The 21,616-nt window shown below is 47.1% G+C and overlaps 1 protein-coding gene across 1 annotated transcript; it reads left to right on the top strand.

Moving 5' to 3' along the window:
• Positions 1 to 13,112: 13,112 nt before the first annotated feature.
• Positions 13,113 to 20,345, top strand: LOC115600118 (olfactory receptor 14A2-like; the record flags this gene model as incomplete). The annotated part of the gene is made up of 2 exons (XM_030468341.1): positions 13,113 to 13,577; positions 20,298 to 20,345. Coding segments are annotated over 2 exons (513 nt in total), but the record flags the coding sequence as incomplete, so codon positions are not given.
• Positions 20,346 to 21,616: the final 1,271 nt, after the last annotated feature.

Here is a 21,616-nt window from a genome sequence, read left to right on the forward strand (position 1 = left end):
CTTTTCTCGCTTCCCAATTCCGCAGAGCTACTGCTTCTTTCCTGTTGTGACATTGGCAGCGGTACTCCACATCCTGGCACAAGAGGCTGATATTCTTGGAGGCTAATGGTACTTTCTGCTTCACTATATTTTTCTTTCAGCTTAAGGCATCGTTTCCCTATGCTACAAGCATCACATCTGGCTTGCTGTTTTTCTGATCCTGTTCTAGTGCTAAAACAAAGGGATCTTGAGGTGTTACATTTATTCCACAATCCTTTTGCCATTCCGGCTTATCCCTTAAGGTAAAGAACATGTCTGCATACATTACTTCATCCCACTTTTCTTTTCTACAGATAAACAGCAAAAGTTGTAGGATGGTATTATAGTTTAAACTTCCGTGTGGTGGCCATTTTTCCCCATCACCTAGTTTATACAGAGGCCACCAATCTTGGCAATATTTCACAAGTGTCTTTTTCCTTATATTTCCCCCCGGAATTCCACCTAGTTCTTTCCGATGTTTTAAAATGCATCCCAAGGGTGTTTTAGCATTAATTTCCTTACTCTGTTCAGTCCCCATTATGCCTAGTCAAGAGGTTACAACTGTGGGGGCCCTTTCTGGATTACCAAATTCTATTCAGATTTCAGCAACTTACAATTTCAACACCTTACTCAACTTATTCTAGCATTCAAGCGCACTTCTTATTTTGTTTTAACAATCCAGATTCACACCAATCGCTTCGTCTGTCTCTGGCCGGCCCCCTAGCAGGTGACACGGAAACGCAAATTGGGACTCCGCACTCGCTTCGCAATTAAATTGCATCTCAGTCACTCACTTTCACGCACACACACGCACTTTCAATCAGAACTTTGCACGGGTAAACTTTTATGCAAAACCTTAAACGTTGCTTTACCGCCTACGGTCACAAGATGCCACTATAAACCACAAATACCTGCTGGTGCTGCGGCAAAAGACTCCCCGCAACCCCCCCCCCCCCCCGAAGATGAAGCTATAAACTCCTTTGGTATGGACGTGTAACCACTCAAACTCTTAGATTACTTACAAGCAGTACAACGGAATAACATAATCATCAATCACCATATAATCATATGAACCACAGCATTACCAAAAAACCCTTTATCAACATGATACAACACAGAGAGTGTAGCTTCCCACTGCTGTGAATGAACTTCAGTTCTCCTGGGGAATTGAACCCCAGAGAGGGACGAACTCAGCGCTAGACTGGACTCCAATCCGTCCGCCTGGGGGCGTCCCTCGCATCCCTGTGAATTCTGAGGAACTCAAACCTCCTGGGGGTCTCTAACCCCCTGGAGGACTCCAACCCCCTCTTTCCTAGAGGCCTCGAAACCCAAAAAAAAAAATATATATAAATACCTTTTTAGTATGAGGAAGGTCTCGTGTCCATCTGCGCGTAGAGCCAAGGGAGTAGGGGAGGCTTATCCGACACAATTTGTCGGGGGGCCCCAAAAGCGTCCCCGAGCCCCCCTGGATCATGGCACGACGGAGTCCAGTCCTGCCGCGGTCGCCAAAATGAAGCCAGAAAGGGCCAGCAAAACTGTTTAGAGACAAAGTTTTGAGCCTTTAAACAGTCAAGGTATTTATTTTTGGATCCGGGGAACCCCCAGCTCGCGCTGGACAAAGAGTTCCAAGGGTTAAGGGTAAGGGTTAGGATATTTATACATTAAAAAAGGAGGTTACATCATCCTGACATACATATTCATAACAAGCGGAGTCTGGGCGGAGTCTGGACGGAGTCATCTTTTTGGGGATATGTCTCGGGGTCTTTGGGGGTCTTCAGATGAAGTAACGAAGTCTTCCTCAGGGTTGAACTTTTTACCTTTCTTACTTTTGATGACTTCATCCTCTTGTTATAGAGCATAATTGGACCCTTGCAATTGTCTTCCCCTTATCTGCTGGTTATGGCAGCCTCAGCCTCATCCTGTCTTCCGTGCAGGTGTTTGCACTCCCCCAGTGTCTCCTACTTATCTCGAGACAGAAGTTAATCGTTGTCTCAGCTGCTTTGTTCGTTTCTTTACACAAACCGCTTGGCTTGATCCACTCTCCTTACAGGGGTTAATCCTGTTACGATCTTTTCACTTTTACATCCTTTCCCCTGCTTGAAGGTGTTGATGGTAGACACACTGTGGCTGCCGTGAGAGCTTTGTTTGGATTGTGTGTGCTTTAAATGCTCAAGTAGCACAGTTGACAAAAGCTCTGGGTGTTTGAGGAGCTGATTCTGAGGCTTTTCTCCCCAAACCCCCCTGGTTCTGTCCAGGCAGAGTTTCTGGTGACCCCTCGGTCCTTCTGCCAGAGAGCCTAGGTAGTGTGGGGCACAGGTATTTCTGCCTGGCTGTAGACTCCAGGAGCTGGCACAGCTCTTCAGAGGAGTGTTACTGCTACTTGCCTGTCAGGAGGGATGCTTCATGAGCTCTACTGAAACCTCTGTGACACCATGGGTCATGAGACAGGATGCCTTGAGCAGCCTGCAGTCAGGCTTTGTAGGGGGATGGTCTGAAAGGCGGGGGTGTGCAGCGCTGCTGTATGCACAACCCCATGTTTTGACTGTTCAGAGTTACAGGGACACCCTGTCCTGGGCGTTAGATTAGGAGAAGGCACAAAGTGAAAAACAAGTGACTTCTACCCCTACACCAATAGGATTTGCTTTTGCTGCGTGTGAACGGCACTGGGTGACCTGTAGCAACGTAGTTTTGGACTGCGGTGGAGGGGGGCGTGACCACTATAACAGTATATAAGCAGTTTTCGTACCTAGAAAAGGCCCTTTTTTCTGGAAGCATCGACTATACCTCTGTGAGGACTCATCTTTGACTTCCGCGCCGAACCCCTAAGGTCACCACCTCTTGCATCAAGGGTTCTGTTAGTTGTCTCCTGATTCAAAAACCAATCCCCACTCAGAGCAAAGATATTTGGTTTATTAAGATCTGCCCAGAAAAGGTGCCAGGAGACATTTCCCCAAAGCCTGAAGGCCTTTGGAGAAGACTTTAGGGTTTGCTATGCAGACCAAAGACACAGAAGAACCTGCAGGACACTAAAGGCTTCCTTGGTCATTGTCCTCCTGATTTACACCTGAAAGCACTGATTCAACAGCTTCTTTCTCCATGTTCCCAGGTCTTTGTTTTTTGATCAGGTCAGGAAGTGTCCTCCTGTTCCCTCCTCCCCTGCCAACTTCCAACTTTACCCCCCAGGTCAGATCCCTCCCCCCTGAGGCCCCTCTCCACCTTTTCTTCCTCCCCCCCTCGCCACTTCCCGCGATCGCGCTGCAGCTCCTGGGAGGTTTTGCTCCGCCACCCCAGGTATGCACCTACACCCCCTGCCCCGGAGGTGGGACCCCCCAACTAGTGACCGCCAGAGCATCGACCCCCCCTCCCCACCGGCCTGGGCTGTGCCCCCCTTGCAGGTGCCGGGAGGTGATGGGAGGTTATGGGAGGGGGGTGGTTATCCCAATACTGCTCAAACTGGGGGAGAGCAGCACAAGATGGGGAGGGGAGGGAGGATGGGTGAGAGGGGGGAATTAAACTTATCCCTGGGGTTAGGGTGGTGGAATTGGCCACACTCCAACATATCTGGAGGGTGGAGGAGCTGTGATTGGTTCTCCCTCCACCTCATCTGGGGAATCCCAATTCATCTTGGGTTGGGGGCTATAATAGGGACCCCCAAGTCATCCCCAGTGTTTGAGGGCTGCAACTGGGAACCATCAAATTACCCCTGGAGTCAGGGGTAATGATGAGAACCCCGGAATCCTTCTGGGGAACTTAATATTACCAGGGCTCAGGAGCCACAATTGGAGATTCCCAAAATATCTCAGGAGACCCCAACTCATCCCAGTGGATGACAGCTCATCCTGCATGTGGGTGTTATGGGGGAACCCCCAGATAATGGTGGGGATTCGGTACCACAATGGGGAACACAAAATCATTCCAGAGATGTTGGGTTGCATGTAGAGACCTGTAAGTCACCTCAAGGGTTGTTTACAGAAATAGCAGAGAACTAAAATGTCTCATGGAGTGTAAGTGCAAATGAATGATCCCAGTTCAAGGCAGGAGTGGCTCAAAACTCCAGTACCCTGCGTCACACCCAGTTCCTCTCTGAGTTTTAGGTGCCAGTATAGCTCCTGAAGATGAAGTAAAGGATGATCAGTGGCTGTACAACTCTTTGGGTAACATCCTCATTCCACCTCACACTCCATTTTCACCCACAGAAGGACTAATGTATGTTTTTGCTGCCCTCACCTGAGGCAGTACAGCCTCGGACTTTCAGCACCGAACAATTGCTGATAGAACAATTTCAACATAAGCCTTGGGCTACGTGCAAGGACAGTGCTGCTTAAAGCATATTTTGTAACCACAAGGAACAGTACGTTAGGACATTCGAAGGTTAAGGAGTAAGCAAGACGATTAGATTAAGGGACTCGGCACGATAGCAACATCCACGAAGAAACTCGAATGTGTGAAAGATAAGCTTTGTTAGTTAATTGTTGCTAAAGGTTTTGTAGCCAATCAAGTTAAAACGTGTGTAACGAGATGTAGAAATCACCAATCAGCAATATGTATACGTGGCATTAGCTCTTAGATTAATGTATAAATATCGCCTTCTGATTCAATAAAGTCGGACATTTGTTTGCAGCAAACAGGTCCCCGTCTCGCACTGCGACAAATGGTGACCCCGACGTGATTCGTGTTTAAGATTTTCGGGTCGCAGGTCTCCAAGAACTTTGGTTTTGAAGAAGAAAGGCTGTTAAGAAGCCGGTTATTTGGTGCGCACCTTCATCACCTCCTCGCGATTGGCAGGTGAGCTTGGAGAAACTTCCTTCTTTTTGTTATGGGTTCAAAAGAAGAATGAGACGTTTATGATACTTTAAAGACTTTACTTAATAAGGATAAAAAAGTTATATCGGGCCATGATCTAAAACTGGTTTTTAAATGGACCCGTGAGCATTTTACCGACATCAATTCGGTCTCTATTTATGACCCTACATTTTGGGACGAGGTCGGAGTTAAATTATGGGATGCCACTACACGGGGCAGTAATGAAACCGCCAAACTCTTAGCACCTTGGCGAACACTCTTTGAAACTTTAAAAGGAAAAGAGTCTACTACTTCATCTGCCCCCCCTTCTGCCCCCCCGCTGCCAACCACTGCCACTATGGTGAATGCGGATTTGGACCCAGAACCCTTTGACCCTGGGGGTCGGATGAAAAGTAAAAATGGGACCGAGAAGCAAAACCAAAAGCGACCGAAACCACCACCAGAATCATTGGAGTTCCCAGAGGGAGAGAAGCCGGAGAACACAGGCGAGGAATCTTGGAATGCAGACTCCCGACCTTGCGCCCGCCTGCCGCGGCTCCCGACTGCTCTGCCACCTTTCCACCTCGAAAGCTTGATTTATCTTCTTAACCACAGTTGCCACCAATTAATCCTCTGCTTCACCTGTCAACACCATCAGTGCCTGCTATAGAGCAACAATCAAGGAAGGAACTGGGACTCGGAGACAAGCAACTAAGGAAACTGCTGAAGAAGCTGACAGAACTGGAGACCAAGGTTGAGTATACCCCTGAAAAAACTCTAGTTTTTGCTCCAGGGAACATCCCGAACAATGGGGCACTAATCCATTTTTACCCCCTGATCCGTTCCCTATTCCTGCTCCTATTTCCCTTAACCCTTTAACACCCACTGCTCTACCTCTTCCAGATCCAGCATGGGGAGGGGAGGGTAGTGGGGGGGCTGGTAATGTGTATCCAGTAACTAGATGGAAGGGAATTATTCAAAATGCTATAGTTGAAGGAGAAATGGTTCCCAATATGAGTCCGATGGTTTTCCAGTGATTGTGGGACCAGGAGGAGGAGGTCAATGGGTTGCATTAGATTGGAAAATGGTAAAAGAAGCCAAAGTTGTCATTGCGCAGTATGGTTTCAAATCGGTTTGAGTCATCTCATTTGAAACATTCTTTTTACTGCTCAATTGTTGATGCCATACGACACAAAAATGCTCATTAATACTCTGTTAACTCCTTCTCAACAATTGCAATATAGTTCTCAATATTGATGTATATTGTGGTGCATGGTACACTGGGGTTTCATACAGAGATAAAAAACTTGGTTGGTAATTATACTTGCAGTTTTGCTTTAGGAACTTGTACCATTTCATTTTGTTTCAGGGTGACTGTACCAGATTTTAGTAGCAATATCATTTCACTTTTGAATCTTCTAGTGGTGGTTGTTAGTTTTTCTTATATATTGGTGAGAAGTAAGACAAAAAACACAGTTATGAGAATGAGTATGCCTTTTTGGAGGCTGAAAGTTGCTGTGGAGAGCAAGAGTTGCTCCTGGTACGGAGAGCACCCCCACTCCTGCCTCTGCAGCTGCTTCTCGCCCCCCCCCCCGCACACACTGCTGCTGCTCAGAAAATGAGCCCTGCTGCAGACACCACAGCAGAGACAAAAAAAAAAAAAAAAAAAAGTGTGTGTGTGCCTTTGCTGTTTATAGGCTTGGAGTTTTGTCTCTTAACAATTTTATTTGGCTTTTTAGGCTTCAATTTGACAACCATGGAGGAAACTAGGACTCCACCGTGCTATGATCCGGGAGGGGTCTGGGGACGCTTTTGGGGCCCCTCGACCAATTTTTGTTGGATAAGCCTCCTCTACCCCCTTGGTTCTCTGCGCCAGTGGACATCTGAACTTCCTCATACTAAAAAGTTGTTTAAGTCCTTCCACTGCAGTGTGAAATGTGCTTTTCATATTGTATTGATAACAGGCTTTTGTTAATGTTGTAATTCATGTGATCGTTTATATGTTGACTATGGGATCCCTCGTCTATATGTTGATTGTGCTATTCTGTTGCACTGCTCTTTTTATTGTTAGCTTTTAGGTCATATTTGTGAAGATTTTAATGGAATGTGTTGTATGAATCTTTCTGATCACTCTCAATCTATACATGCTGCAATACAATCACTTAAAGAAGGGGTTGCACATTTGCAATCACAGGATAATTGGGACTGGTTTGATAAACTTTTTTCAGGATGGGGTTTAACGGGATGGTTGCGAAGTTTGGTTAAGACTGTTTGTTATGCTTTATCTGCTTTTTTACTTTTTTTAATCTTGCTACCCTGTATTTTTCAATGCTTTCAATGGATGCTCGATCGTGCCATGAAACGAGTTTATCTTGTCCAATCGGAAGGGGGAATTGAGGCAGTACAGCCTCGGACTGTCAGCACCGAACAATTGCTGATGGAAGAATTTCATCATAAGCCTTGGGCTACGTGCAAGAACAGTGCTGCTTAAAGCATATTTTGTAACCACAAGGAACAATACGTTAGGACATTCGAAGGTTAAGGAGTAAGCAAGACGATTAGATTAAGGGACTCGGCACGATTGCAACATCTGTGAAGAAACTCGAATGTGTGAAAGATAAGCTTTGTAGTTAATTGTTGCTAAAGATTTTGTAGCCAATCAAGTTAAAACGTGTGTAACGAGATGTAGAAATCACCAATCAGCAATATGTATACGTGGCATTAGCTCTTAGATTAGTGTATAAATATTGCCTTCTGATTCAATAAATTCGGACATTTGTTTGCATCAAACAGGTCCCCATCTCGCACTGCGACACTCACCCAAAAAAAATCTCTCCCCTAGTTTGTCACTGCACTATGGCTTCTTTCACAGACACTGGGTGGCTCGATCTGGGAAAAAAACCTCCCTGGATCAGAAAGCTTTTGGTCAAAGTTTAACATTAGTGAAAAATCACTGAATCCATCCAGGAGAAAAATTTGACACTGGCCAGGAACGTGAGAAAAGGTTTAGGATTTTCTTGGCACATCTCCACCATCAGAAAATCCATCGAGGTGAGTGTTGGAAAATGGCGAGGAAAACTTGTGCAACCAATATGGTTGATAAACAAGTTTTAAATTTATTGCACAGTAACTTTTATATAGTGTTTCTGTGACTACACCCCTGCCACCAAACATTAACATAACGTTTTATTGGACACCCGGTGTGTTTACCTGTAGCACAGCGAATCCCTGGTGCAGGTAGCACAGGATTGTGGGCCGATCTCATTGGCCCCTCAAACATGGGGTTGGGCACGGAAAAGGGTTCACACCCCCTACCTTTCGGGAACATTCGAGAGCATTCTACGACAGGTGAGAAACCCCAGAGATGTCCTGATTGCAGGAGATGGTGTTGTGACAGCTCGGATCTGGTCCAACGGTGACACCATCACACAGTCACCATGTCCTACACCTGCCCTGACTGTGGGAAAGGTTTTAGCAGGAGATGGCATTTTATCCGGCACCAATGGATCCATACAGGTGAGAAACTCTTTAAATGTTCCGAGCGTGGGAAGGAGTTTACTCAGAGTTCCAATTTATCACAGCATCTCCACATCCACACAGGAGAGAGACCTTATAAATGTCTGGAGGGTGGGAAGGAGTTTACACAGAGATCCCATTTATCCAAGCATCACCGCATCCACACGGGAGAGAGACCCTATAAGTGTCTGGAGTGTGGGAAGGATTTTTCCTGGAGCTCCAATTTATCACGCCATCGCCTCATCCATACAGGAGAGAAGATGTATCCTTGCACTCACTGTGGGAAAGCCTTCAACAATAGCACCTCTTGGATTAATCACCAACATGTCCACACTGGGGAAAAACCCTACACGTGTCCCCTATGTGGGAAGGGCTTCACAGTCAGCTCAAGTCTCACCCAACACCTGCGGATCCATACGGGTGAATGTCCATATGAGTGTCCCAACTGTGGGAAAAACTTCACAGACAGATAAAAACGTCACCAGACACCTACGGATCCATACAGGTGAACGTCCCTACAAGTGTCCCGACTGTGGGAAGAGCTTCAGGCGAAGCTCCTATTTGCTGAATCATCAGCACCTCCATAGGGATGAACAAACCTAAAGCTGCTCCCAGTGTGAGAAGAGTTTTTACCAGATCTACAATCTCATCTTTCATCACCAGACCCACCTCAGACATCACCAGAAATGAAGGGGCCTGTTCAAGATCACCACGTTTTCCAAGCTTTAGAATTTCCAAGCTTCCACATCCTTAGATTCTTTGAAACCAAATCAGTTAAAACAAGGAAGTTAATATCACGATGACACACTCGTCAGGGGAGGTGTCTGAATGGGATCAGGTCTATTTCCATTTTATTTAGGGAGTACTCATATAGAGCATTTTAGTGTGACTTTGCAGCAGGACTTGAAAAGAAAATGGGACTGAAAATCTGGGATTGTGTCATTTTAAGATGAAAAGAAACCCAAAAACTTGTCTTTACACTTCCATGTCCAGATAGTTGTGGCTGCAAAACTGAGAGGAAGTACACTAGCCTGAGGTTCAATACCATTTGGTTGTTGTTTTTATTAATTAGATACTCAATAAAATTATACAAATGTGCAATGAAGCAATCCCTTATGGCTGTTGGGGTGCAAAGAGTTGGAGAATGCTTTGGGTGCTTTGAGGTTGGGACCCCCTCCCTAAAACTCCTCTTTCTCCCCCTCTGTGGTGCAATGATGCTCAACACCTTGAGGTTCGGAGTGGACCCTTTTGCCTTTCTGAAATCCTTATGGGAGAAGTGGGGTTTGTTATGTGTCAGCAGTCCTGGCTGACAGGAGAGGTACCAACAGACTGGAAGTCAGCCAATGTGACACCCGGGTATGAGAAGGGATAGACGGACAATCTGGGAAAACACAACCTGTCAGTTTGACTCCAGTCCCTGGGAAGCTGATGGAGCAGACCATTCTGAGGAGGATTATCGGGTAAAGTCAGGACAAAAAGGTGATCAGGCTAGATTAGCATGGGGTCATGAAGTGCAGGTCCTGTTTGACAGAGCTGATGTCCTTCTATGACAGTATCATCAAGGGGTTGGAAGGACCAGCAAAGTTTCTGAGTGTGGTCCCACAAGTGGAGACCTCTCTGTGATGTGCTTCAAAGTCATCTCATGGATAGAACTGGGACAGTCCTGGCTTCACTGTGGTGCTGGGAATCAGCTGCTTTCAGAGCAGTGCCCAAATGGTCTAAACTGCCCTGAGGTGTCCATCACATACCCACTGTAAGAAGGCAGGGTTTGGCTCTGGGTCCTGTGCTGTTGTGCCAGCAGCAAGTGGTTGTGCTGGAGTTACATGAATATGTAAAACTTCAGTGAGTATAACAAAAGCCTGATTGTTAGATTGGCAAACGTATTCTGGAGGAATTATCCCCTAGTTTGCCCAGCTCTGAATAGACATACCCCTCTGTAACTTTCCAAGATGTAGAGTCGTTTTCCACACGTCAAAGGGTATATGTGATAATGGAATGTAGTTACTATGGAAAACTTATCTCTGACAGCAGAATATGGAATATCTGAAGGTTTCCAAAAACTGCAGAAGGACCAAAACTGAGACAAAATTAATTAAGGGTTTTTGGACTGTCAGAAAAGAAAAAAACGTGCTGCAGGTCATCCAAAGGACATGGTGATGAAGACTAAGACAATTGTAAAGCCTGTTTTGTTTCTTTGTAGAGAAAGAATTTCTCCTATAATTGGTAACCTGACATTATGTCCTTTCACTCTGTATTAGTCAGTGGTGTCAGAGTTATCTGTTATGATGAGGTTCACTGTCACCTCACATCTGGTGTTACAGATGTTAAAGTGCTGCCTTTGTGGAATTACCACCCAGCACCCAACCATGCCCATTGTTAGGAAAAAAAAATAGCTCTTTGTGCTTGATTGCCTTGATGCACACTGGGTGAATAAACCTGGATTTGGGACAAAAGTTTAGGTGATCTGAATGGGACAGCACTGCTCTGCCTTGCCTCATTTGTCTTGCTGCATGTGACAGGGAGGAGGGACTGGAGTGGACTCCATTGTGCATCCAACTGTTTAAACAGGGACTCCCACAGCTCCTCTGCCTTGTCAGGCAGTAAGGGACACCAGGTGCAATGTTTGAATTGAGATATTGTGGAAATTCAGAGAAAATAAATGAATAAATGAAAGTTTATTGTGAATGAAATGAAAATAAATGAAGCCATATTGTAACTTATGGTGTAATTATTAATTACAATAAAATCTTGTAATTAATCATTTCAAATGGAAGCAAAGCAGGGCTGTCCTAGAGCAGTGTCAGAGGGAGAGGCCATGGGGCTGCCTTCTGCTAGGGATGGCTGCAGGGGCTGAGGGTGTGTGTGCAGGCAGGGGTGCCCAGGGCTGTCCTTCAGAGCAGGGTCCTGCAGCCCAGGGGCTGTGTGCTGAGGCAGGGACTCTGCTGCCTGCCTGCCAGGGGCAGCTCTCAGCCTTCCTGGGGAGCTCCCTGGTGCTGGTAGGAGCTGTGGCTGGCAGGAGACAGGGAGCACAGGGCAGGGTCCTGGTTCTGTTGAGAGAGGGATGAATTGCTCAGGGCTGCTCACAGCTCCAGCTGATGCCCAGAATATTTCTGTGGGGACTTTTCAGGACTCCCTTCAGGGCAGGGCTTTACTGCTCCAGTCTGGGCTCTCCTCAGGCTCTGCTTCCACTTGTCCCTGGCTCAGCTTGGTGGGATAGAAACTCAGCTGTGCAGGGGAGAGTAGGGGCTGAGACTCCTCAAGCATCACCTGGAGGGGGACTGGGAACCTCGGGAAGTGCCTCCACCCCCCACTCCCCAGCAGCTCAGCTCAGCTCAGGCTCCCCTTTCCATTGTCTTCAGGGGGTGTGTGCCCTGTTCTTTATTCCCTGCACCCCCCGAGTGGCTGCAGGGCAGAGCTGGGCACCCAGGGGCTAGGCTGGGCTCTGTGAGCAGGGACAGGAAGGGAGACGGGGCCAAGGAACCAGCTCCTGGCTGGGGCAGCTCCAGGCAGCAGATGTGTCCATGGCAAGGAGGTGTCCATCTTCCCTCTGCCCTCTGGAGCTCTGGGCAATGCCCTCTGTGAGGCTGGAGAGGAGCTGCCCCTCCCTTCATAAGACCAGCTCCCCCTTCTCTGCACACAGCCACAGGCAATACTCTTGCCTTGCTCTGTTCTCCCTGAGTGCAGCAGAAATGCTGAGGGTTTGAGACATCCAAGAACATTCCCCAGGAGAGATGGGGGGAGCTGAAATAAAAATGAAAACCTGTCTGAAATAGCCTTCTGCCAACCAGTTCTTCAGTACGGAGATGAAGATGCAGATGACCCCTTTTGTTTAGCACTGCTTTCATGTGACAAACTACAATTAGTAGTGTTACTTTTCTTGGGGGTTCGTCTTGATCTGCAGGCTGCCCTCCAGAAGGAAATAGCTGCGACCGAAACTGATGGAGAGACCACATATCCTCACGGATTTACCAGACTGACACTTGGCCTCAAGATTTCCATTAAAGAGCTGTAGTTATCCAGGTATATCTGCCCTAAAAATACTCAGTTTTTATGTGGTAAGGAGAAGAGAAGAAACAAAAACTTTCTCCTCACCTTTGCTCTTCAGGCTGGTGCGCTGGGGGTAACTATACTGAAAAGCTCTTGGATGTCAACAGTTGATTTAATCTGAATTCCCCCCGTATTCCTTTTTACTAGTTGCTATAGAACACCATGAACTCCTGCAGAGCCAAGAGTGCAGCCCTTTCTCGCTGTGACACCAGAAACCTGCAACAGCCATCGCTCATGAATGTGCCCTGTAAAAATTTTTCCTGTAAGAAGCGAGGTAATTTGGGGATTTCTGTGAGAAACTGAAAGGAATTTCTAAGAAAATTCTGACTTTACTTATTTACCATCTTCTGTCTCTGACAGTGCACCATTACCAGAGGCATCAGATGTTCAACAGCAGCTCCATCAGCCAGTTCCTTCTCCTGGCATTTGCAGACAGGAGGGAGCTGCAGCTCTTGCACTTCTAGCTCTTCCTGGGCATCTACCTGGCTGCCCTCCTGGGCAACAGCCTAATCATCACCACCATCACCTGTGAGCACCACCTCCACACCCCCATTTACTTTTTCCTCCTCAACCTGGGATCCATCTCCACCACTCTGCCCAAAGCCATGGACAAATCCCTCTGGGACAACATGGACATCTCCTACATGGGATGTGCTGCACAGATCTTTTTGTTTCTCTTTTTGATTGGTGGGGAGTTTTATCTCCTGACCATCATGTCCTACAACCGCTACGTGGCCATCTGCAAACCCCTGCACTACGGTCCCCTCCTGGGCAGCAGAGCTTGTGTCCACATGGCAGCAGCTGCCTGGGGCACTGGGTTCCTCTATTCTCTGCTGCACACAGCTAATACATTTTCCCTGCCCCTCTACCAGGGCAATGCCCTGGACCGCTTCTTCTGTGAAATCCCCCAGATCCTCAAGCTCTCCTGCTCACATTCCTACTACAAGGATTTTGACCTTCTTGTGGTCAGTGCCTGTTTAGTATTTGGCTGTTTTCTTTTCATAGTGGTGTCCTATGTGGAGATCTTCAGATCTGTGCTGAGGATCCCCCCTGAGCAGGGACGGCACAAAGCCTTTTCCATGTGCCTCCCTCACCTGGCTGTGGTCTCTCTGTTTGTCAGCACTGGCATCTTTGTCTACCTGAAGCCCCCCTCCATCTCCTCCCTCTCCCTGGACCTGGTGCTGGCAGTTCTGTACTCAGTGGTTCCTCCAGCAGTGAACCCCCTCATCTACAGCATGAGGAACCAGGAGCTCATGGGTTCTTTGTGGAAACTGGTGACAGGATTGATTCATAAGTAATAAAATTCCCAGCTTCTTATGCATATCACTGACAATCTATCTCATATCACTCACAATGTTTCTCATTACATGCTCAGCCTTCTGTCTGGAACATTTTGCTGGTGCTTGCTGATTTTTTTCTCTTTATAATACTGTGTATAGAGAAATCTAATTGCTAAATTTCCAATTCTGTAACTTCATTTCCCATGTTAACCGGTTCTTTCTTGAAAATTTTTTGAAATAAGATCTATGCCCTATTTTTTAAAAAATAAAGGACCCAGCAGTGATTTCTTTACCTGATGTCCTCTTTGTGAGACTTCCTCTGCTGTTAGGTTTGGGTCGAGTCATACTTGGAGTCCTCTGAGAAGGAGTTTAGAAAGTAAGGGGGTTGACACTGATCCTCATGACTCAATGGGAGGGACCTCCTCATTGTGTTCCCTGATTCCTGAACAAATCACTCCAACCTGTAGTGGAACAAAGCAATCAGACACCTCTGATTACCGAGAAGTGGGTGTGAGCCGGTATCAAATCCACCTGTGCCCAATTAGGGCAGGCCCCCTATTGAGCATGTGCAAGACCAGGGGGCCAATAAAGGTGAAGCTCACAGCCACAGACTAGCTCACTCTCAAGCACTGTATTACCTTTATTGCGCCACTAGCGCTCATCGCCTCCAAGGTGAGGCTCTCGTGGCGCAGCTGGTTAAGACCCAATACTGCAATGCCGAAAGCCCCGGGTTTGAGACTCCACAGAGAGCCTCACTCCACAGAGAGTCATCACCTTGTAAGGGAAATATATGTGCTAAAGTGTTAACTATAGAAACCTTGAAATAAGAAACAGAACATGTTTTCAGCTTGGCTGAAGACTGAAGAAGTGCCCGAAGACACAGAGGTGAAAATTTTACCCAGAGAAAGACCTTTGCTTCATTTCTACTTTATCCCCACGACCCTCACGACCACCACCAGGCGACACTACAAAAACGCAGGAGGGAGGAGATTATGAAAATGACCTCTTGGGAGTCATTGTAATACAAAGCAGGCTTAGGTGATGCATATGTATAGGCATATTGAGAAATATAGTGAATATGTGAAACATCAGGGTATAAAAAAAAAGCCTCATTGTAAGATTGATGTGCATAGATTTCAGAGAAATTATCTCCTTGTGTGCCCAGTTCTGAATAAACACACCCCTTTCTATAACTTTCCAAGTTGTAGAGTCGGTTTCTGCAAGTCAGTAGGAGACGTGAAGGTTGGAGGCCATCTCGGGTTCAATGACCATGAGCTGATAGAGTTCTACATTCGTGCCAGGGGGGTGGGAGGTAAAACTACTACACTGGACTTCCGAAGGGCAAACTTTATCCTTTTCAGCAGCCTGATGGCCAGAATTCCTGGGAATCTATTCTGAAGGATAAAAGAGTCCAGGAAAGATGTATGCTCTTCTAGAAGGAAGTTTTGAAGGTGCAGGAACAGGCCATCCCCAAGACCTGTAAGGTGAATCACTGGCACGGAAGACAAGCCTGGCTGAACAAGGAACGTTGGCTGTCTCTCAAGGAAAAAAAATCGAATGTATGAGGGCAACGGACCCTGCACATGGCCTGTACAAGGGTGTTTGATGATAGCCACACACAGAAATTGCAGGAGCACCTCCAAGGATGTGCCTCAGAGACTGGGATGGATGCTTCTGATCCCATCCCTCTGATCATTCTTGCTCTGGGCTGGGGATATATGAATGCCTCAGAACGTTCCTTTTATCCTTATTTGTTTTCTGATTTTTGCTAAGCCTGTTTTCTTGCTTTACTCAAGAAAGGATTGCACCTATAATTGGTAAACTGAAAAAAAAAATCCAAAAAATAAAAATACCCAACCAAGAAACAGAAAAGCAAAACACACAAACATGGTAACAAGCAGATCTTAAACATATAAAATTTAGAATTATAACTAATTTGCTTTAACATCCTCTGATCTGATCTGGTGTTTTCTCAGCCCTTTGTACCCCATGTTGGGCTCAAATAAAGACTGTTGTGGTTGTTGCTATGGGACAGAAAGGTTTTGCAAAGTACTGTACCCTCAGCACTGAGAATGAGATACGAAACTGGGAAAGCCAGACAAAAATCATGCAGCAAGATCTTAGCTGTGAATCAGCAGTGTTCATAATATTGACCTGGACAAACTGGAGAGGTGGGCTTTCCCAGGGCTGCCCTGCAGCCTCAGTGGTGACATGAGAGTTAATGGAGGAAATGGGGGAGGAACATGGTAACATTTTTCTGGTGAATTTGTATATATTTAGCAATTTTCTTTGTTATCATTACTGTTTTATTAAAGCTGTGTAGTTTAATTTCCAACCCCATAAGTCTCTCTTCCTTGACCAGACTTGTATTTCTCATGACCACTCCAAAAGGACTGCCCATACCACATTTTTGGAAACTTCCCCATGGTACAGTCTGGAGTATTGCTGGGATTAGTAAAAACTTAAGTGTGATGTGGGCTGAGAAGAATTTGTTCCTCAGAGTCTGGGATGGATGCTTCTGATCCCATCCCTCTACTGAGTCTTGCTTTGGGCTGGGGATTTAGGAATGCCCCAGGACATTCCTCTTATCGCTGTTTGCTTGTCTGATTTTGTTAGGCCTCTTTTGTTTCCTAGAGAAAGATTTGCTCCTCTAAGTGATAATGTGACCCTCAGTCCTTTCACTCTGTACCAGTCAGTGATGTCAGAGGATCTGTCGAGCATTTTCTGGGACCGTATGGTTTCAGTCCCTCTCCCCAGAAGGGCCAGGTCTGGCACTAAGGTTGGATCCAGCAGCACCTTGGCTCCTCTCTGAGAAGGAGTTTAGAAAGCAAGGGGGTGCGACCTGTGTCTCCCTGGGTGCCCTCCCTGGGTCATGACAAGTGCCCACCAAGACCTTTCCCATGGGGCTGCTCCCAGCCAGGCAGCCCCAGCCTGTGCCATGGCCTGGGTAAGTCCCCTGCAGGGGCAGACACTGGCACTTGTCCTTCTGAGATTTCTCTCCAGATGAGCTCTTCTGCTCCTTGACTCCTTTCATGGAGCAGAGAGGCCTGGGAGACCTCCTGAGGAAAGACTCCATCCCAGAAGACATCGAGTCCCTCAGCACCACTGTTGTCTCCTCTTCCTCAGATCCCTGTCCTCCATCAGCAGGAGCCCTTCACTTCCCTTCTTCTTCAGCCTTGGTCTCCAACACAGCCATGGGAGATGTTGCTTTTGCTCTCGACTGCTCTTGCAGGCAGAAGCTCCAGGTGAGCTTTGCCTGTGCCAAAGTCATTCCTGCAGAGCAGAGGGAAGGAAGATGAAGCCCCTGTGTGCAGCTGTCCTTGCTGTCACCCCCCGGCAGTTTCTCTGTAGCCCCTGTCCTGTGACAGCCCAGCCCTGCTGCCCCACACATGGTCCCAGGGCCCCAGTGTGCAGGCACAGCCCAGGACAGGGTGTACTCCTGGTGGAGACAGCTCCATCTGATGGGATGGCCGTCTGATGATGGGTCGTCCCTGGTGCTGTGTCACCCCACGGCCGTCCTCTTGGGCAGCATCTCCAGAGCTCAGCTTTCCAGATGGGTGACCATGCATGGCAAAAGGAGCAGGAGGCACCCTGTGTCCCCTGCTCTCCTCTCCAGGAGATCTGCAGAGGTCTGCAGCCCCTCAGGGCCATCCCCTCTCCCCAGCCCAGCACAACAGCCCTGGCCCTTGTGCTTCTCAAGAGCTCTGACTGCTCCAGGCACAGAGCAGCCTTCCCAGGGCTGCTGCAGCCAGGGAGGGCCTTTCACTTCCCATTCATTCATAGTACACAAAACAGAGATAGCAGACAAAAAAAAAAAAAAAGCTACAGTATCATTTATTAATCTTAAATGCAGTGGAGGCACTTCATTTACACAATGTTTCTTGGTACCAAAAGGTGTGTGCATATTGAAGTTTGAGGGATGAATAATGAAATTACTTTCCCAGTCATTCCTGCTGCATTGAGGAGGGATAGACCTGCAGATTCATTTTTTTAATTTAAATAGAATAGACTTTCCTTTGACATAAAGTTTCTTTATCACACAACTTGGGTGGATAATGAAGAGAGGATGAATACTAACATGTCTTTAAAAAAGACATCTAAGTGGAAAAAAGAAAAAAAAAAAACAGGAAAAAAAAAGTCTTGACATTTTAAGGCATACAGCTGCAACCAATTGCAGATGAGGGCACGCTGTCTACGGCTGTTGAAAAATCAGCTTCCTCAGAGAAACTTTGAGCTCCTTGTTCCTCATGCTGTAGAGGAGGGGAATCAATGCTGGAAAACCCAAAAGATAGAATTTTGGGTCTAAATCACCTAAAAAGGTCATCCTATGGAAAAGGTTTCTTTTCATCTCAAAATGACACAGTCCCAAATTTTCAGTCCAGTTTTTCCAAGTCCTCCTGCAAAGTCACACTAAAACGCTCCATATGGGTGTTTCCTAATTAAGAAAAAAAAATAGACCTTATCCTATTAAGACACCTCCCCTGACGAGTGTGTCATCTTCATTGTTGGTTGCAAAGAATCTAAAGATGTGGAAGCTTGGAAACTCTCAAGCTTGGAAAATATGGTGACCTTGACCACGCCTCTTCATTTCTGGTGATGGCTGAGGTGGGTCTGGTGATGAAAGATGAGATTGTAGCTCTGGTAAAAACTCTTCTCACACTGGGAGCAGCTTCAGGGTCAATCACCCCTATGGAGGTGCTGATGATTCAGCAAGTGGGAGCTTCATCTGAAGCTCTTGGAGCAGTGGGGACATGAGTAGAGTTTCTCTACTGTGTGGATGAGACGATGCCTGATGAGATCAGAGCTCCTGGCAAAGCTCTTCCCACAGTCAGGACACTAATATGGACGTTCACCCGTATGGATCCGTAGGTGTTGGGTGAGACCCCAGCTGGCTGTGAAGCCCTTCCCACACTGGAGACACATGAAGGGTTTTTCCCCAGTGTGGACATGTTGGTGATGAATCCAAGAGGTGCTATTGTTGAAGGCTTCCCCACAGTGAGTGCAAGGATACAACTTCTCTCCTGTATGGATGCGGCAATGCTGTGATTATGAGGAACTATGGGAAAACTCCTTCCCACACTCCAGACACTTAGAGGGTCTCTCTCCCGTGTGGATGTGCTGATGCTCTGATAAATGGGAACTCTGTGTAAACCTCTTCCCACACTCCCAACACTTATAGGGTCTTTCACCACTATGGATGCAGCTGTGCTGTGATAAATTGGAACTCTGTGAAAACTCCTTCCCACACTTTGAACATTGAAAGGGTTTCTCACCCCTATGGATCTGTTGATGATAAAATTCTATCTCCGCATAAAACCTTTCCCGCAGTCAGGGCAGGTGTAGGACATGGTGCCTGTGTGATGAGGTTTCACCAGTCTCACACTTTGACCAAAAGCTGTCTGATCCTTGGGGTAGCCAGGGAGGTTTTTGCCCAGATGGAATCACCCTGTGTCTGTGAAAGAAGCCATAATGCAGTGACAAAGTAAAGGAGAGATTTTTGTTAAGTGAGGGCAGCCAAAACCTAAATCAGTCCTAGTGTGGGTGAAAACGGAGTGTGACGTGGAATGAGGATGTTACCCAAAGAGTTGTACAGCCACTGATCATCCTTTACTACATCTTTAGGAGCTATATTGGCACCCAAAACCCAAAGGGGAACTGCTTGTGACCACAGGGTTCTGGAGCTGTGAGCCAGTCCTGGTGTGACCTGGGATCACTCCTTTGCACTTACACTTTATGAGATACTTTAGTTCTTTACTACATGCAGGATGAGCTGTCATCCACTGGGATGAGTTGGGGTCTCCTGAGATATTTTGGGAGTCTCCAATTGTAGCTCCTGAGCCCTGGTATTATTAAGTTCCCCATAAGGATTCTGGGGGTCTCATTATTATCCCTGGCTCCAGGGTTATTTGAGGGTCCCCAGTTGCAGCCCTCAAACACTAGGGATGACTTGGGGGTCCACTATCACAGCCCCCCACCCGAGGATGAGTTGGGATTCACAGGATAATGGCGGGGGACACACAATCACAACTTCTCCACCTTCCAGATATCTTGGAGTGTGGCCAATTCCACCACCCTAACCCCAGGGATAAGTTTAATTCCCCCCTCTCACCCCTCCTCCTCTCCCCATCTTGTGCTGCTCACCCCCCGTTTGGGCAGTATTGGGATTACCACCCCCCTCCCATCACCTCCTGGTACCTGCAGGGGAGGCACAGCCCAGGCCGGTGCAGAGGGGGGCTTGAGTGGCACAGCCGGCTAGCACACACTTATACAGACAACCCCGAGCAATGCTGAGGCCGCAGGTTCAAGACTCAGAGCCTCACTCGAATGGTAACGAGCTCTAGTGGCGCAACAAAGATAGTGGGGTGCTGAGAGATGAAGCTAACCACCCCGCAGGCGTGCCCATGAATGAATCAAGCCTGTGTTTCAAGCCTCACCTTTTATTGGCCCCCTAATCCTGCTCATGTGCAGTTAGGGCCCATCTTAATCAGGCACAGGTGGGCTTAACACAAGATCATGACCACTCCCTGGCAATTAGTGGCACCTGGTTGCCTTATTTCACTACACCTACACATATGCATCACCTAAGCCTGCTTCGTATTACAATGACTCCCAAGAGGTCATTTTCATAATCTCCTCCCTCCTGCGTTTTTGTAGTGTCGCCTGGTGGTGGTCGTGAGGGTCGTGGAGATAAAGAAGAAATGAAGCAAAGGTCTTTCTCTGGGTAAAATTTTCACCTCGTCTTCTCTGGGTATGACAATTTCTTCAGTCATCAGCCAAGCCGACAACACGTTCTGTTTCTTATCTCAAGGTTTCTATAGTTATCACTTTAGCACATGTATATCCCTTACAAGGTGATGACTGCCTAAACAGTTTCTTAGCTTCTATTAAACAAGCATTCTGTGTTAGTTTCTCTCAGGTCACTGTGACCCCTAGACAGTTCCTAGGAGGCATTTTATATCAACCCTTATATCAAATATAACCCACGATCAAGCAGCCAAGCGCTGCAATAAACATCCCTGCTTTAGAACCTTTTTTGGGCTGTAAAGTTTGCTTCCGCACCTCACACCCTTCGACGAATTTCCAACCAATCCCCAAGCGGTGGTCAAAGCCAGCAGCAAACCCACTCCACTTTATGTCCTGAGTGTGACATCTTGTGGTATGGAATGACCCTAACTGGAACAACTGTCCTTCAACAGTCCTTATAAAATGCTGTAATAATGTTTATATCTTCCTCCACGTGGATACCAAAAATATTTATCAGATTATCCTATTGTCAATGTTTAATACTGGCCTGGCAATTAAACCAAGTAACAGATGCTCTCTATTAATCTCTCTCTCCTCCCTGATAAAGAAAGGAGAGAGAATAAGGGAGAGAGACTGATGGGTTGGAAACTGTAGCGGGAGGAGCCATTCTTGCTCCTGAAGCTCGACGAGCTGCTGGTCTCTTCCAGGACTCCAGCCACCACACAGCGCTTCCAGGGTAGAAGTGTAGCGGGAAGAGCCTGTCTTGCTCCAGAGGCTCGACAAGCTGCTGGCCTCTCCATGCCTCGCACCAGAGTGAGCTGAGGTCCCTTCTGTGGGTGTGTGTCCCACCTTTATTGGCCCCCTGGTCTTGCTCATGCCCAATAGGGGCCTGCCCTAACCAGGCACAGGTGGACTCACACCCACTCTTTGGCAACTCAAGGCACCTGGTTGACAATGTTTCTCTACAGGAAACTAAACTAAAAAACTTTAATGAAACAGTAATGATAAATAGGAAAAATTACGAAATGTATACAAATATACAGGAAAATAGATATCACGTTCCTTCCCCCCTTTTCCCCCCAATAACTCTCACATCACCACCGAGGCTGCAGGGCAGCCCTGGGAAAGTCCAGGCTGGACTCCTGGAGTCGGCAGCAGTCGGGAACTGGAGGCAGGAACACACAGATATGGGCTGGCATGGATCAGGACCACAGGCAGACGAACACGGA

The sequence above is a fragment of the Calypte anna genome, chromosome W (assembly GCF_003957555.1).
Source record: "Calypte anna isolate BGI_N300 chromosome W, bCalAnn1_v1.p, whole genome shotgun sequence".
NCBI classification, from domain to species: domain Eukaryota; kingdom Metazoa; phylum Chordata; class Aves; order Apodiformes; family Trochilidae; genus Calypte; species Calypte anna.